At 43.5% G+C, this 13,877-nt stretch overlaps 1 protein-coding gene across 2 annotated transcripts in view; it reads left to right on the top strand.

Moving 5' to 3' along the window:
• The first annotated feature begins 5,893 nt into the window (after window positions 1–5,893).
• Window positions 5,894–13,877, top strand: part of LOC125625224 (C4b-binding protein alpha chain) — a 106,599-nt gene continuing 98,615 nt past the window's right edge. For both annotated transcript variants that reach the window (XM_075122033.1, XM_075122032.1), the window contains exons 1-7: window positions 5,894–5,996; window positions 6,557–6,745; window positions 8,042–8,230; window positions 8,984–9,083; window positions 11,888–11,970; window positions 12,988–13,182; window positions 13,335–13,529. In XM_075122033.1, coding sequence (XP_074978134.1) covers window positions 5,909–5,996; window positions 6,557–6,745; window positions 8,042–8,230; window positions 8,984–9,083; window positions 11,888–11,970; window positions 12,988–13,182; window positions 13,335–13,529 — 1,039 coding nt within the window. In that variant the 5' untranslated portion in view covers window positions 5,894–5,908. The remainder of the gene's footprint in view (window positions 5,997–6,556; window positions 6,746–8,041; window positions 8,231–8,983; window positions 9,084–11,887; window positions 11,971–12,987; window positions 13,183–13,334; window positions 13,530–13,877) is intronic.

The following is a 13,877-nucleotide window of genomic DNA, read 5'->3' as shown; positions in this document are numbered from 1 at the left end:
CTGGAAACATTAAAGACCAAACCCCCTGACAGTTTTCTTTGTAATTGACTCATTCAGCCTTGAAATGGCACTTTTAGTACAGTGAGATTCACACTCTCAGCAGGTGCTCTTGCTCTGGTGGCAAAGGCAATCTACATGTGTGATCCAGCTGTTGTGCTGGAAGATATTAAGGCTGCCTTTAAGTATATATGTGTTGAAAAATGCACAAAGACTGACACACAATAACAAAATACTGTTTCAACTTGCAGCAGGAGAAACTTTGTAGAATTTCGCTCCTGCTCTAGTAAACATCTAGCTTTGATTTCTTTTTTTTTTTTTTTTTTTTTTTTTGTTCGAGTCAGTTGAGTGCTTGTAAAAGTGAGGGAAGAATAGCACAGAGCAGGGGCAGCTACACCTACACACAGTGCACGCTTCCTCCACCCAGCTTTGTCAGCCTCTTCACTCCTGAGCTGCAGCATTACCCCCCATAGCGCGGTCCCTTCCCCTTAATTCTATCTAGATTACGCCCTTCTACTTCACAATTAATCCTTCCTTTCACTCCCCAGCTCAGGCAAAATAAAAACTGATTCTTGCCGGTGATGCTCTCGCCTACTTCAGTCTGGAGACTCTGGTGTGTGGAAACGGCCAGGCCAGCTGAATTTTCCAGGGACTTGATGAATTGCATAAATAGGGACTGGGATGAAACCCACTAATAGTCACTTTGCTCTAGATCCTGAATCTGGATCTCTAAAAGCGTAAGACAGAGGCTGTAATCCTCTGGTCCTCTGAGTTCCTTGAGAGTCCTTAACACAAGTGACACCTTAAAGACTAACAGATTTATTTGGGCATAAGCTTTTGTGGGTAAAAACCCACTTCTTCAGTTGCATCTGAAGAAGTGGGGTTTTTACCCACAAAAGCTTATGCCCAAATAAATCTGTTAGTCTTTAAGATGCCACCAGTCTCCGTGTTGTTTTTGTGGATACACACTAACACGGCTACCCCCTGATACTTAACACAAATGTTAATTAGCACCAACGTGGTTTGGTCTTTAGTTTGTGGCTCTAGCCAACAGATCAACATGTGCAAGTGTTCCAGTGTGATTTGTATGAAATGGACATAGTCCTTGATGTGTAATAACCACTGTAACGTTGCACCCCGTAATGCTTTATAGAAATATGCTTATGAGTGTAAATATGACCTAACTGGAATACGTTTTATGCTAGATATGCCATGTAACATATTTCTGCAAAGGTTATGATCTACTGTATATAGTCATCCTATTTACATGCCTGTATCATTTTTGTATTCAAAGTTATGAATATTGGCTGTGTACTTGTTTGATTTTAAGTAGCCTCAGTGAAGCAGTTGGTCAGCTGCTTGAGAAAAAACTATTCTCAGTAAGTGCCCAATCAAGAAACACTTAAGCTAACAATGAACTTTGAGAGATGCCAGTCCACATCTGAGCTTTCCTGGGAATGTGGTGTCGGCCTGTAAAGTTCTGTGTCATGCATGGACATGTGACTTGCCCATGTGACTCCAAAACTCCATCTTGCAGCTGGATTCTGCATAGGAGAGGAGAAGGGGTTTCCAGCCACAAAAGAGAGTCTATTTAAACCCTTCCATTTTGTCTTCAGCTGGCTCAAGAGATATCCTTTGGGGTGGAGAGACTATCTGAGAGAAACTGGAACAAAGGACAGTAAGTACGGGGTGTGAGTGATTTCTGGACCCAGACTAGAAGTTGGGACATCTCTGAGGGTGAGATTTACCTGCATTTAGTTTCCTACTGTATTAGGCATAGACTTGCCTGGTTTGTTTTATTTTGTTTGGTAATTTACTTTGCTCTGTCTGTTTTTTTACAAAAAGTAGGATTTAAGTGGTTCCAAATATTTAATAAAATCACTTTTTACTTATTAATTAACCCAGAGTAAGTATTAATACCTGGGGGTGGAGGGGCAAACAGCTGTGCATTTCTCTCTATCAGTGTTATTGAGGGCGAACAATTTATGAGTTTACCCTGTATAAAGCTAAAATGGATTTATTTGGGGTTTGGACCCCTTTGGGAGCTGGGTATCTGAGTTCTGGAGACAGGAGCACTTTTTAAGCTGTTTTCAGTTAAGCCTGCAGCTTGTGCGGGACGTGGTTCAGACTTGGATCTGTGTTTGCAGTAGGCAAGCGTGTCTGGCTCAAACAAGGCAAGGAACTGAAGTCCCAAGCTGGCAGGGAAAACAGGCTCAGAGGTAGTCTAGGCACATCACAGAAACCCCCTTGGGAACTGCCACCTGATCTAACCCATCACAACCACTTCTCCCTGGGGATGGAGATCAATTGTGGATTTGAGGGCTATTTCCTTACAAGCCTTTGGGGCTGACTTCAAAGACTCCAAAAGGGCTCTACGGTGTCACTAGCAGCTTCTCTAGGGAGTTTCTACTGTATGGTTACCTACTTGTTTTTGCCACACAGACCTGTTGCCATAACGATTATCCCATTGAAAGGAAACCATTATAATTGCTGCTCATGTTTTGGCTTATACATCCCTGAATCAACTTAGAATTGGGAAATCAAGTGAAATACATTTAATTTTAATGAAATAAATTTCATTTTCATGTATAAAAGATGTTCTCAGCTTGTTCATCACAGGCATTTTAGCCAGTTGGGTAAATGCAGTAAGTCAAATTTGGCTCTTATGCATTTTGTATAAAAATACGTTTTACCCACAGATGCCTTAGCAACTGATGTTACTTGTGTCATCTGTACCTTTCTGAATAGCACTCGGATTTCATCTTAAAACTTATTAATTATTGGGAAAATGTATGCACCAGTAATTTGATGGAAGCATTGCAAAAGTTAGCAACCAATATTACTCACCATTATTTGATTAATTCTCTTTAGTATCGGTGACAATGCAAGCTGTGAACGCCTCACACTTCATGAACTACACAGTGTTGGATCTGGTTATTACATGGATGGGAGACCTGGAAAAATCATTTGCTGGAAGAAGGCGGCACTCTTCCCTCCGGATGTAGCAATGAATCCGAGCATGCTGTCGAGTGCTGTTCTGTTTCAGATGAGAGGTAAAACCAAGATTTTGACAGCTCGTGGCCATTACAAATCCTAAGGCCATTCCTGCAAGTCAAAGCATTCACCCTGGTGTCCTCGGTTCCTGCCCTAAACTTATGTAAAGTTGCTGTGTGCTGTTAAACAGGAGGTACTTTGCTCCCCAAAGGTGGCTGCATTCGGGGAGGGGTATAAAAGACCCACCGCACAGCTGTAGCTGGCCCCGGTCAGTTGTTTCGGCTGCAGGCTGTGAGGCTATTAAATTGCGTTGTAAACATTTGGGTTTGAGCTGAAGCCTGGACTCAGAGACCCTGGGAATGGTGGGGGGAGAGTCAGGGTGACCTGGTCTCTGAGACTCGGTGGAACAGGTTCTCTGACGCATTGTGCACAAATTCCCTGAGGGCACAATCCTGCAGGGGGCTCAGTGCTCTCCACTCCCATTGAAGTCAATGGGATTTGAGGACACTCAGCAGCTCCCATAAGGTGCCCTACACCTTGCAGGGTTGTGCCTGAAGTTCAGTGCTAAATGACCCATCAGCAAGATTGACAGACCTGAAATGTTAACTTCTAACTAACCATCTTTTAGAAGTTCTGACCAGATCCTGAAGAATCTCTCAGACCCTCTGAAACGTGAGCTGCGTCGTTATTAAAATCCCAGCTCCCCTGGTAGGTGGAGAACCACCCAACAAACCCCAAAAAGGCAGATGTATGTGCTACAACACCTGGCTTGTGTGTTGCTGCATGACGACTCATTGCTCTGGCTCAGAAAATGAAATTAGTTTTTCATAAACTCCTACTATACATTTGTTTTAGTTTATGGGCAATATAGCTTCTCTGAGACCCCACTGTGGCACATGTTACCTTAAAGTAGTACCCTATAACCCCCATATTCATCATTTATATGTGGTCGTGATATTTCATACAAGGCATGCCATGTGTGATATCCTATGAAAGGTTGTGATCTGCTGAAGCCCATTGTTCTGTCAAGGTATGTATACCATTGGTCTGTATGAGGTAAGGAGATTCTGCTATGGTGGTTTTTGGAAATGTATTGTGAGTTTGGGAGTCACCCACCGCTGTTTCTCCAGAGACAGTGAGGGAGGTGATCCACATCCAGGTGGGGGTTGGGTGACCATTGATCAGCAGGGGAGTTGTGACTTACAATTCTGTAGGGGAGTTGTGCAAGCAGCACACAATATGCTTTGCCCAACTCTGGGACTCAGCAAAGCCCACTGGGACGCCTCTGGGCTAGTATTTTCCAGGCACATGGCCTGAGGGTATAAAGTGGGGGACAGTGACATCATGAGATTACCTCTCTCCTCCCTTACCTACACTGACGGTAACAAGATGGCTGGGAAGTCAAAGACTTGAACTGAGGAGATTGGTCCCAGGCTGAGACCATTGTTTGTGTGTTTTTCACCTTGTGCTATGGCGAAATGCAGACATACAAATATATGGTACTTTCTCATTACCCAGCCACTTACTTCATAGCTTAGGTTGTGCTGCTGTGATTTGGTTTCTGTCCAAGTAATTTGAATGCTCACTGCACCTGATTTTCCTATGTTCAGTACGTCACACAGTTATCAGTGCTTCCTCATAGGGTTTGTTTGTTTTCCACTTACCATGTAACTATTTCCTTAACTGATTTGCATTGGTTTATATTTTACAGTGTATTTCATCGTAGCGGTATGTCTGTTGTGGCTACTGTACTCGCTGTCTGGTGAAAGTCTGACCACCCAGTAATTGCGTTGCTGCCTTTATGGTGAATGTGTAGCGACAGTCCACTTTCCAGCACATTTTACAACCGGAGTTAAAAGGCCACTTCGTGAGTGGACCACCGTGAAGGAAGTTGCACGAACAAAGGTGAATGTTTCACTAAGGCTTGGTGTCCGCTTACACAGCACTGCAAGTGTAACTATTTCTGTTAGGGGAGTGATTTTCACTTTTAAAAAAAGTTACAGTGGTAAAAAGCCCTACTATGGATGTAGTTATAATGGACCAAAGGTGACTTCTGCAGCTTTAACTTACTCCCTTGCCCCTACAAGAATCACTAGAATGCTATAAGCATCTTTCTGATATAGCCGAGTCCACAGTAGGGGGGGCTGTATAAGATTCGCTCTGCTGCTGTAGTTAAAGGGAGTACAACTTTTCTACTGTAAACAACTCCTGAGAGTCTGATCCTGTGCTGTGCTGAACACCCTCACTGCTCAGGGACTGTCAAACTCAGTAATAGAGCAAACAATAGGCACAAAGCATGGATGAAACTAAAATCAACTCTGTAGTACTTAGAGTGACTGCATGTTTTGCACATGAAATTCTCTTTTGTGAACTTGGCTGTGTTGTTTTATGGCCCTGCCTGTCTCCCCCGCTGGAGCATTCCCCCCCCCCTTCATGCCGTCGGAAGATGAATGAGACGAGAGAGCAGGGTGAGGGTACTGTGCATTCCTTCAGGGTAAGGTAAACACTACTTTGCCACCTCAGCTAGGTGAGGATGCCGTGACCCAGCACTGGGAGAGGGAGGATCCTTGTGTGACTCAGGGACACGTTACTCTTGAGCACAAACACACACTTTGAGCCTGAGCTGCCCAGAATTTCTGCAACTTCAGGAGAGCTGGGCAAGGCTGCAGCTGCCAGGCGACGTCACACCGAAGGCGCTGGCAGGGAAGGGGGAAATTTTCAGCCCCCTTTGCACCGTCTGGTTGCTGGGTTCCTCTGAGGGCCAGTGTAGCCAGCTGTGTAATTACAGCGCTGCCCATGGGCACCTCTCCAGAGGAGCAGGGGGGGCACCAGTGCGGCTCTTGTGCTCCCTGAAGTGGCCCTGCCCCGTCGCTCGCTTGGCAGCCGGTTGGTCTTGGCTTGGAGGATCGGGCCTCTCATGGTGTTTGTCGCTGCGGCTGCGAGGCCGTCCCGCTGCCACCCACTCTGGCTCCTCGGATTCGTGGTGCTGCTGCCTGGGACTTGCAGTGAGTGTCTGGGACAGAGGCAGCTGTGCTAGGACCCGAGGGGCCGAGAGACCTCAGCGTGCAGTCTGGGGGCTGTGGACGATCCCAGCCTGAGCCCCCCAGGGGGCTGCCCTCACTGGGACTCTGCCGGACCGCGCAGGGAGCCGCTCCCCAGGGGCTGGCTTTGGCCCTTGGGTTGTCTCTGGCTGTCGCTGGGGCCTTGTGGGGGTTCCGAGGCTGTCGAGGGGGGAAGGGGGACACTTGTCTGGATCAGGGCCAAAACCTCATTAACTGGCATGAACAGAGTGGGGCCCAGCAGACACGACGGGCTGGGCCCCAGATTTCTCTTGAGGGACCCTGCGCCCCTTCCTGAGCTCTCGGTTTAAACCCCCAGCTGTGGGAAGCCAGCCAGTCTGTTCTCACAGGGTACTGGAGAACACCCCCTCCCCGACCTGGGGCTTATCAGGCCTGTGGCAGTCCCTGGAGGGTCTAAGGCTCATCAGGAGCTGTGACAGCTGAAGGCGGTGTGAAATTATTTAAAATAATTATCTCCTATTAAAATTAATTTGTTTTTCTTACAGGTCAGTGTGGGTCCCTGCCAAGGCTGAGTCATGCCATCCCCTCTGATCCTAATCGCACAGAGGGTTTCCCTATCAACACAGAAGTGACGTATAGGTGCCTTAATGGTTTTGTTAAAATCCCAGGAAAGTCGGACACTGTAGTGTGCCTTTCAAACTCACAGTGGTCAAACATAGAAGAGTTTTGTGGTCGTAAGTATTTTATTTTCTTTGCTTAGGCTATCCTTTGCTTATAAAATAGGAGGTCATGTCCCATTGAATAGGTCTATTCAAAATTGCTTTAACAAATTCAGTGCCAAGTCCAAAGAGGAGGATCTAAGCAAGGGCCTAACTGAGAGCTGTGGGTGGTCTGGACAAAGAAAAGCTGGGATCTTGGAGAAGTTACAAATGGGAGGGGACAAGATTTGGATTCAACCAGGATGTGAGAGTTCATAGAAAGATCTGAATAAAAAATGATGACCACATTACAGCTGGGCAGCTGACGGGATGGTGGTTTTTTTAATTAGTGGTGACTACAAGTGTGGCGAGGAGAAAGGTTTGGGAGGGAACCAGGGGTATTTTTTTTTATGCATCGTTTAAGCTGCTGGCAGGGCATCCAAAAGGGAGATTTGAGAGTTGTCAGTATAAATACAGCATCCAAAGCTGTGAGAGCAGATAAGATCACAGAGAGAGAGGATTCTCTCCTCAACCCACCCTCTTTTCCTTGTACACCCAATCAAAGTTTTGCTGAAGTGGTATTGGTAGGATCCACCAAACTGGACCTCAGGGTATGAGATTGAAGAAATAATAGGAAAACCGTGAGAGGGTGGAATGAAAAAAACAATAGATGATCATGATGACCGCCAATAATAGGCATGGCCAATGTTGTCAACAGGAGGATGAGAATGGAATAGACGTTCTAGAACTAAGGCAGAGGGAAGATGTGGGACACTTCAGTGAGAGACGCTTCAGTCGAGTGGAGAGCATGGATTCAGACTGGGGAGGTTTGAGGGTTAGAGCTGGGAAAAGAAGACTGTGCGATGATTGTAAACAGAATGATCGGTTAGTTTGGAGATGAAGGGGAGAAGGGAAATCTCTCCTCTGACTTCATGCTGCATTCCACCCATACCTTCCTTTCTCTTGACTGCTTCCTTTTTCTTCTTCTTCCTTATTTTGTGCCATCCACTGAGCTTGGAACAGCCCCCAGTAACTTTGCCCAAGGTGCTTGCCTCTCTTCCTTAAATAAATTAAATTCCCCTCTCCACACAGACACATTTTATGATGTGTCTCAGGTACAATGATCATGTCCCATTCTGTAACTGTACAGCTCATAAACGTTTTGGCTGGGTGCCTGTTTGGCACCCTTCACTTTTGTTACAGTGTCACGCCCACTGAATGTTGTGTGTGCTTTATACATAAACAGAAAGCTAAAAGTACAGATTTTATTTACCTGCTTTTAGAGCTAAATATTTCAGTCCTTGTTTTTTGTTTTGTTTATTTTATTGCTAGGCAGCTGTCTTGCCCCACCAAGGTTAAAGTCTGCTGAGTTAAGTCCGGAGGATTTGAGGAAGAATTACTATCCTGTTGGGACCACTGTGAGTTATGTCTGTCGCCTAGCTTATGAGAGTACTGGATTGAGGCCTGTCATTACTTGTCTTGAAAATTTAACATGGGCGGAAGCCCCTGAGTTTTGTCTAGGTGAGTATCTTTTGTTACTTTTCTGGCTCCGTTGATCTACTAGCCATCTTTGGGCAGTTAGGACTGTCTTATGTTAAGCAGCTGGTTCACATTTCAGCACGGGCTTCCGTGACTTGTAGTTTGAAATATGGGCGGGGGGGGTTGTTTTTGTCAATTGATTGTAAATTTAAATTGAACTTTAAATGGAAGTGGAAAAGTGAAGTGGGTACCATTGATCACTAGACAGTTAGTACTTCCTGTAGTTAAACTTCTCGTTGTGTTCGTGGCATTTTCCATTCCCTGTTCCATAATAGGAGTAGAATATCACAGATAATGCAGTAAAGTTAATACCATGCTGTGGTAAATGTCTGTTTTAAAATGGAAAGCAGGGCTGAGATATTTACCAGTATAATCAGAAGTGTTCCTTGCATCTTTCTTTGTGGCTCCCTGAACATGCGTTGATCTGTATGTGGAGATGCTGAATTTCTGATAGTGTGTTCTTTATGGTAATAAGTTTCTTCTGCTGGAGGAGAGCATCGCAAGTAATTTGTTGTGAGAGGCAGTGGGAATCTCTGCCACTGAAGTTGATAAAGTGATATGATTAGACATTTAATGTAAATAGAATATCCACAGTTAAATGAAATAGGATTTAAAAAAGAGACATGATACTGAACTAGCCAGATCATTGATCTGACATTGCCCTATTCTCTTCTAAATATCTTAGGGGGGTTTCCAACATTATAACGTGCTAATATTAATCATGTTCTTTACTAGGAAAATCTTGTGGTGTTCCAGAAAGCCCAGAACATGGCAGACTTGTTGATGCAACAAATAACCGGTTTGGTGCAAAAGTAAACATAATTTGTGACGATGGGTGAGTGTTAGACAACCGGTGCTGATTAATTCACAGAACTTATCTTGGTGTAGAACTTCTGGTGACCACTGGAAAATTAAGACTAGAGAGTGTGGTCTAACTTTCAAAACTTATTCTGAACAGGTGCTACAGCTGTGCAGGCCTGGCCTGGGGTACCCGGTTAAAAAGTAGACCCTTCAAACTAAGTTGGCCAAGTGTAGTTCATGATCCCTCCCTCCTGCCCTCTCTTGAAAGATTAAGTTGAGAAGAAGAAGGAACAGCTATGGTGTGGAAAATATTGGGTGATGTGCTCAGTTCATGTTGTTTTATGTATGGGGTTGTGGGAAGTAAGACGTGGTTGAACATGACAGTGATTTAACAGCTGATGACTCTGTCAAGGCCCCATTTGGTTGCTAGGAGCCATCATGGAATGTTGGTTCAAATTCCAGCAATTGGGTGAGGACCTTTGGAAGGGAGAATTGAGAAGTGGGTTTTTCTGGGACTTGGCAGGCGATCAGAGAGGATTCTCAAGATGCCAGAGACTAATTCTTGGGAGACTATAGGAGTCCAGGCTATTGAGAACGAGAAGTTGAGACTGAGTTCGAAGGACAAGGGACCCAGTAGCTTGAGAGAAGAAAGTCTGAATTGTCATCTGTAAAAAAAACATTCTCTCTGCTTGAGAGGGCACCTCTGGTTGAACAGTAAATGAGTTCATGTAATTAATAAAGTAAGAGCTTGTTAAACAAGTATGGAGTGGAACTATGGTGATTGGTATTCCTGCCGTGGCCTTCAAAGAGCATCTACTATATTTATTAGCTCCTGGGAACCGGGTCCTTGGAATATGGGAGCAGAGTGAGAGGTGACACAGTATAAAACTTCCATGTGCAAAGTTTGGTGGTAGCAGCAGTTATCCAAGCCGAGGGTGTGGGAAACCTGGCATCGTGACATAGAGTATCATGAGTTTTGTTTCAGTTTGTTTGAGTAGTTATTTTAAGAAGCTACTGTGGTATATGGTGAGTTGTAGCATCATTAGATTGTGGAAGTACTTTCTGGACTTGAAACAGTTGAACAGATTGTCTTTTACTGGCATGAAATACGTGATACAAGCATGATTATCGTGATTAAAATTAATATGGGTTTGTTAGATTCTCTGTGAGTTCTCAGAGTTCTCTTCAAGCCCCACAGATTGAGAGACAGAGAATGCCCTTCCCCATAGGTTAGCCATTAACCTTCTTTCCTGCTGTTATAATGATGACAACTAGCTGTTTAATAGTGCTTTTATCAGCTATCAAAGAAAGTCAGTATCATTATACCTATTTTACAGCTGGAGCTATTGAAGTACAGAGGGGAAATAACTTGCCCAAGGTCATGCACAGACCAGAGGCAGAACCAAGAATGGAATCCAAATCTCCTGAGTCCCAGTCCAGTTCTTTAGCCTTTAGGCAATACTTCTTCTGAATTTCATCCACAAGAACGTCCAAGCTATTGCTATGTTCATCATTTTCCCATGCAGTAGCACACAGGGACTGCGCACTGTGGAATTGTGTCTGCCAGTGAAGGCTTTGGGTTTAAATGGGCTGATTAGGCTTTGGACCTTTTAAAATGCTCAGGTTGTGAAACAGTGGCAGCAGGGGGACAGCCCTTGGCCAGCTGTCTCCTCGCCCAATCATTGCTGTCAGGAAAGGTTGTCTTTGGTTGTTACGTTTTAAGTTAGAAGAAAAGTGGTGGCCACTTGCCCATAAATGATGTTTGTGTCCATCCTTTTTGGTCCCTGCCTTCATACCAGACTGGTGAAAGAACCAGAAGAAACCAGTTTTAATAGGTAAACCCTCATCTGGTCTTCTAAATCTCCTTTCTAAAACTCTAGCATAGAAGGCCACAACCTGTAGCCTACAGTGTTAAAAGGTAAAACGTAGTGAAAACCAAGTGACTTCATTGCCAGTATTCAATACTTCCTGGCCAGGAATTAGCTAGACATTTAGCTAAATGGTGTTGGCAATGGAGCACTGTTGACTGTGGTAGAATACCAGATGTAAAATAGGAGGAGGAGTGGTGGAATTTAGCAGTCTGAGCCAAGGACTCCCACCTCCATTTATATGGTGAAGGTGTAGCATCCTAATGGCACACCTCTTGAACACTGTACTGCAGATTGGAACTTGGAGGTGAGACATTCTCCTACTCACAAGTCCAAACCCCTTTGATTCCTGTGAAAACTTTTTGAGAAGATGAACAGTCTAAAAACTGCTAGTTCACTTGACATGCTTCAAATTCAGGAACTGGTTTAAGGACTTCTTCCACTTGCTGGAGATGCAAGAAATGAGAAGCACTAAAATGATACTTAGAGGGGAGAGACCTATTTGTTTCACTTGTTAAAGGTTTAACAAAGATATCACTCAGAAATTCAAAGCATCTGGTTAGTATATACTTTAAGATGAAAACTTTCTCCTGTAAACTTGGTCTCTACAATCTTATATGCACCGATTTGCTTGTTCTAAATTCGCTTTCATAACTCGGGATTGCTACTCAGCATTGCTTGGTTACAGTGATCATGCTGGTTCTTCCAGAGCAGGAATCACTCTACTCAGTAGTTAATGCCTTCTTTTACTGGCAGAAAGAACCCATTTCTCAAATTTCTGGACTACTAAAGGTTTCAGAGTAGCAGCCGTGTTAGTCTGTATTCGCGAAAAGAAAAGGAGTACTTGTGGCATCTTAGAGATTAACCAGTTTATTTGAGCATGAGCTTTCATGAGCTACAGCTCACTTCATCGGACTATTAGAGGAGAACTTAGAGAACTAAAAAACTTTTTTTTCTTTCTTTTCTTTAGATACAAAGTAAGTGGGCGACATTTCATCCAGTGTTTGCTTAACAGAGATCAAGTTGAATGGAGTAAACTTCCAACTTGCCAATGTAAGACAATCACCATGGTTTTAAGAAGAGCTCGTGACTGGATGATGATGCAGAAATACCCCATTAGAGAGCTTTCATCTGTCTTTAATCTTATTTAATTTGGATTATAAGCAAATCTTGTAGATATTGTTGGGAGTGGAGAGACAGGCTGAAAATGTATGAGGGTCCATCATGGTGCTGATGCCTTTTGTAGAATTAACACTTCAAACAAACACAGCCCCATAGGTCCCCTCCTTCCCTTCAAATGGTTCTCCTGGCACCATCACGTGGTCAGAGTTTAGCTGGTCTAATGTCACCTAATCGTTACGATATGCAGAATACTGGGATGGTGAGGTTTGGTCAGTTTCTCACTCTTCATTAAGCAATCTCTTCCTCCTTGGAAGTCTGTCATCCTATGTTTTTTTTAATTTAGTGTAATTCCTCCTTGTTCTGTTCTCCTCTTTTCCTGTCCAAAAATCCTGGACTCCACACTCGTAATCTGAGACTATTTGAGGGTGAAACCCAATATTAAAACCTCTTCCCAATTTATTTGCTTTAATTGTTTTTGTCCTTTTGGACACTACCTGAGATGGGTCTGTCAATCTGGCTGTTGCCGCCTGGTCTAGAACCAGATGAGAGAAGAAATGTCCTAATTTAAGCTTTCTGCTTCTGGCATTTGTAGGAGCGCAACATTGTCCTTCAAGGATGTCAGTCAAGGAGCCCCAGCTCCTTATCTCTGTTGTTCGAGGGGTGTGTATGTTCTGATACGGCTGTCTCCTGGGGGTTCTTTCATAGGGTCAAAATCTGCTAGAAGAAAGGAGTTGGCTTGAAGAAAAACTTGATAGCAGAAAGCCCTCAGACTCTGAGGGAGGTAATGCCTCACATTATGTTACAATACTGTGCTAATTACATTTTCAGATAGCTAAATGGTTTTTCCCTTTTAGGGGAGATCATGGACAAAGGTTTACTTATTATTTTCAATTCATCTCTAACTGAAATGTGCATTCATATTCATGATGCTATTCTCTTTTCCTTCAGCGATTACTTGTTCTCCTCCTCCTAATATTACCAATGGGCTGCACAATGGCAATCATCTGGAAAGCTTTGACTATAACACATCAGTAACGTACAAATGTGACCCTAATTTCTCACTTACTGGAGAGGCCTCCATTCACTGTACAACTAAAGATAACATCAATGGAGTCTGGAATGGGTCTGCCCCTGAATGCAAAGGTGACTGCCTGTTTTCATCTTCCTCTTGTTCTACTTTCTCCCACCAGATAAAACAATATTTTGATTGCTAGGCAAGGTTTACTTATTATTTTCAATTCATCTCTAACTGAAATGTGCATTCATATTCATGATGCTATTCTCTTTTCCTTCAGTGATTTCTTGTTCTGCTCCTCCTAATATTACCAATGGGATGCACAATGGCAATCATCTGGAAAGCTTTGACTATAACACATCAGTAACTTACAAATGTGACCCTAATTTCTCACTTACTGGAGAGGCCTCCATTCACTGTACAACTAAAGATAACATCAATGGAGTCTGGAATGGGTCTGCCCCTGAATGCAAAGGTGACTGCCTTGTTTTTATCTTCCTCTTGTTCTACTTTCTCCCACCAGATAAAACAATATTTTGATTGCAAGGCATACCCATAAACATGAAGAAATTCAGTTAAGCGTTTAATCATTTAAATATATAACTTGTGGGAAACCTGGTTACTGTGAGAAACTTACTCCTTACAGTATGCTGACAATTCACATGAATCCAAGGAGGAAGAGTTAAGATTGCATAGGTAATCTTAATTTAATCATTTTCTAACTTCTGAGTGCTCACTTTGCAACTTGAATAACTTTTTTCTACTGTGGGTTTTATGTAACTTCTGAGCTTTTTATAAAAAAAAAAAACCTATATATGAATGT

Source organism: Caretta caretta, chromosome 21 (genome assembly GCF_965140235.1).
Source record: "Caretta caretta isolate rCarCar2 chromosome 21, rCarCar1.hap1, whole genome shotgun sequence".
Taxonomy (NCBI): domain Eukaryota; kingdom Metazoa; phylum Chordata; order Testudines; family Cheloniidae; genus Caretta; species Caretta caretta.
Note: the sequence above shows the minus strand (reverse complement) of the source record. Positions and strands in the feature narration are given on the sequence as shown.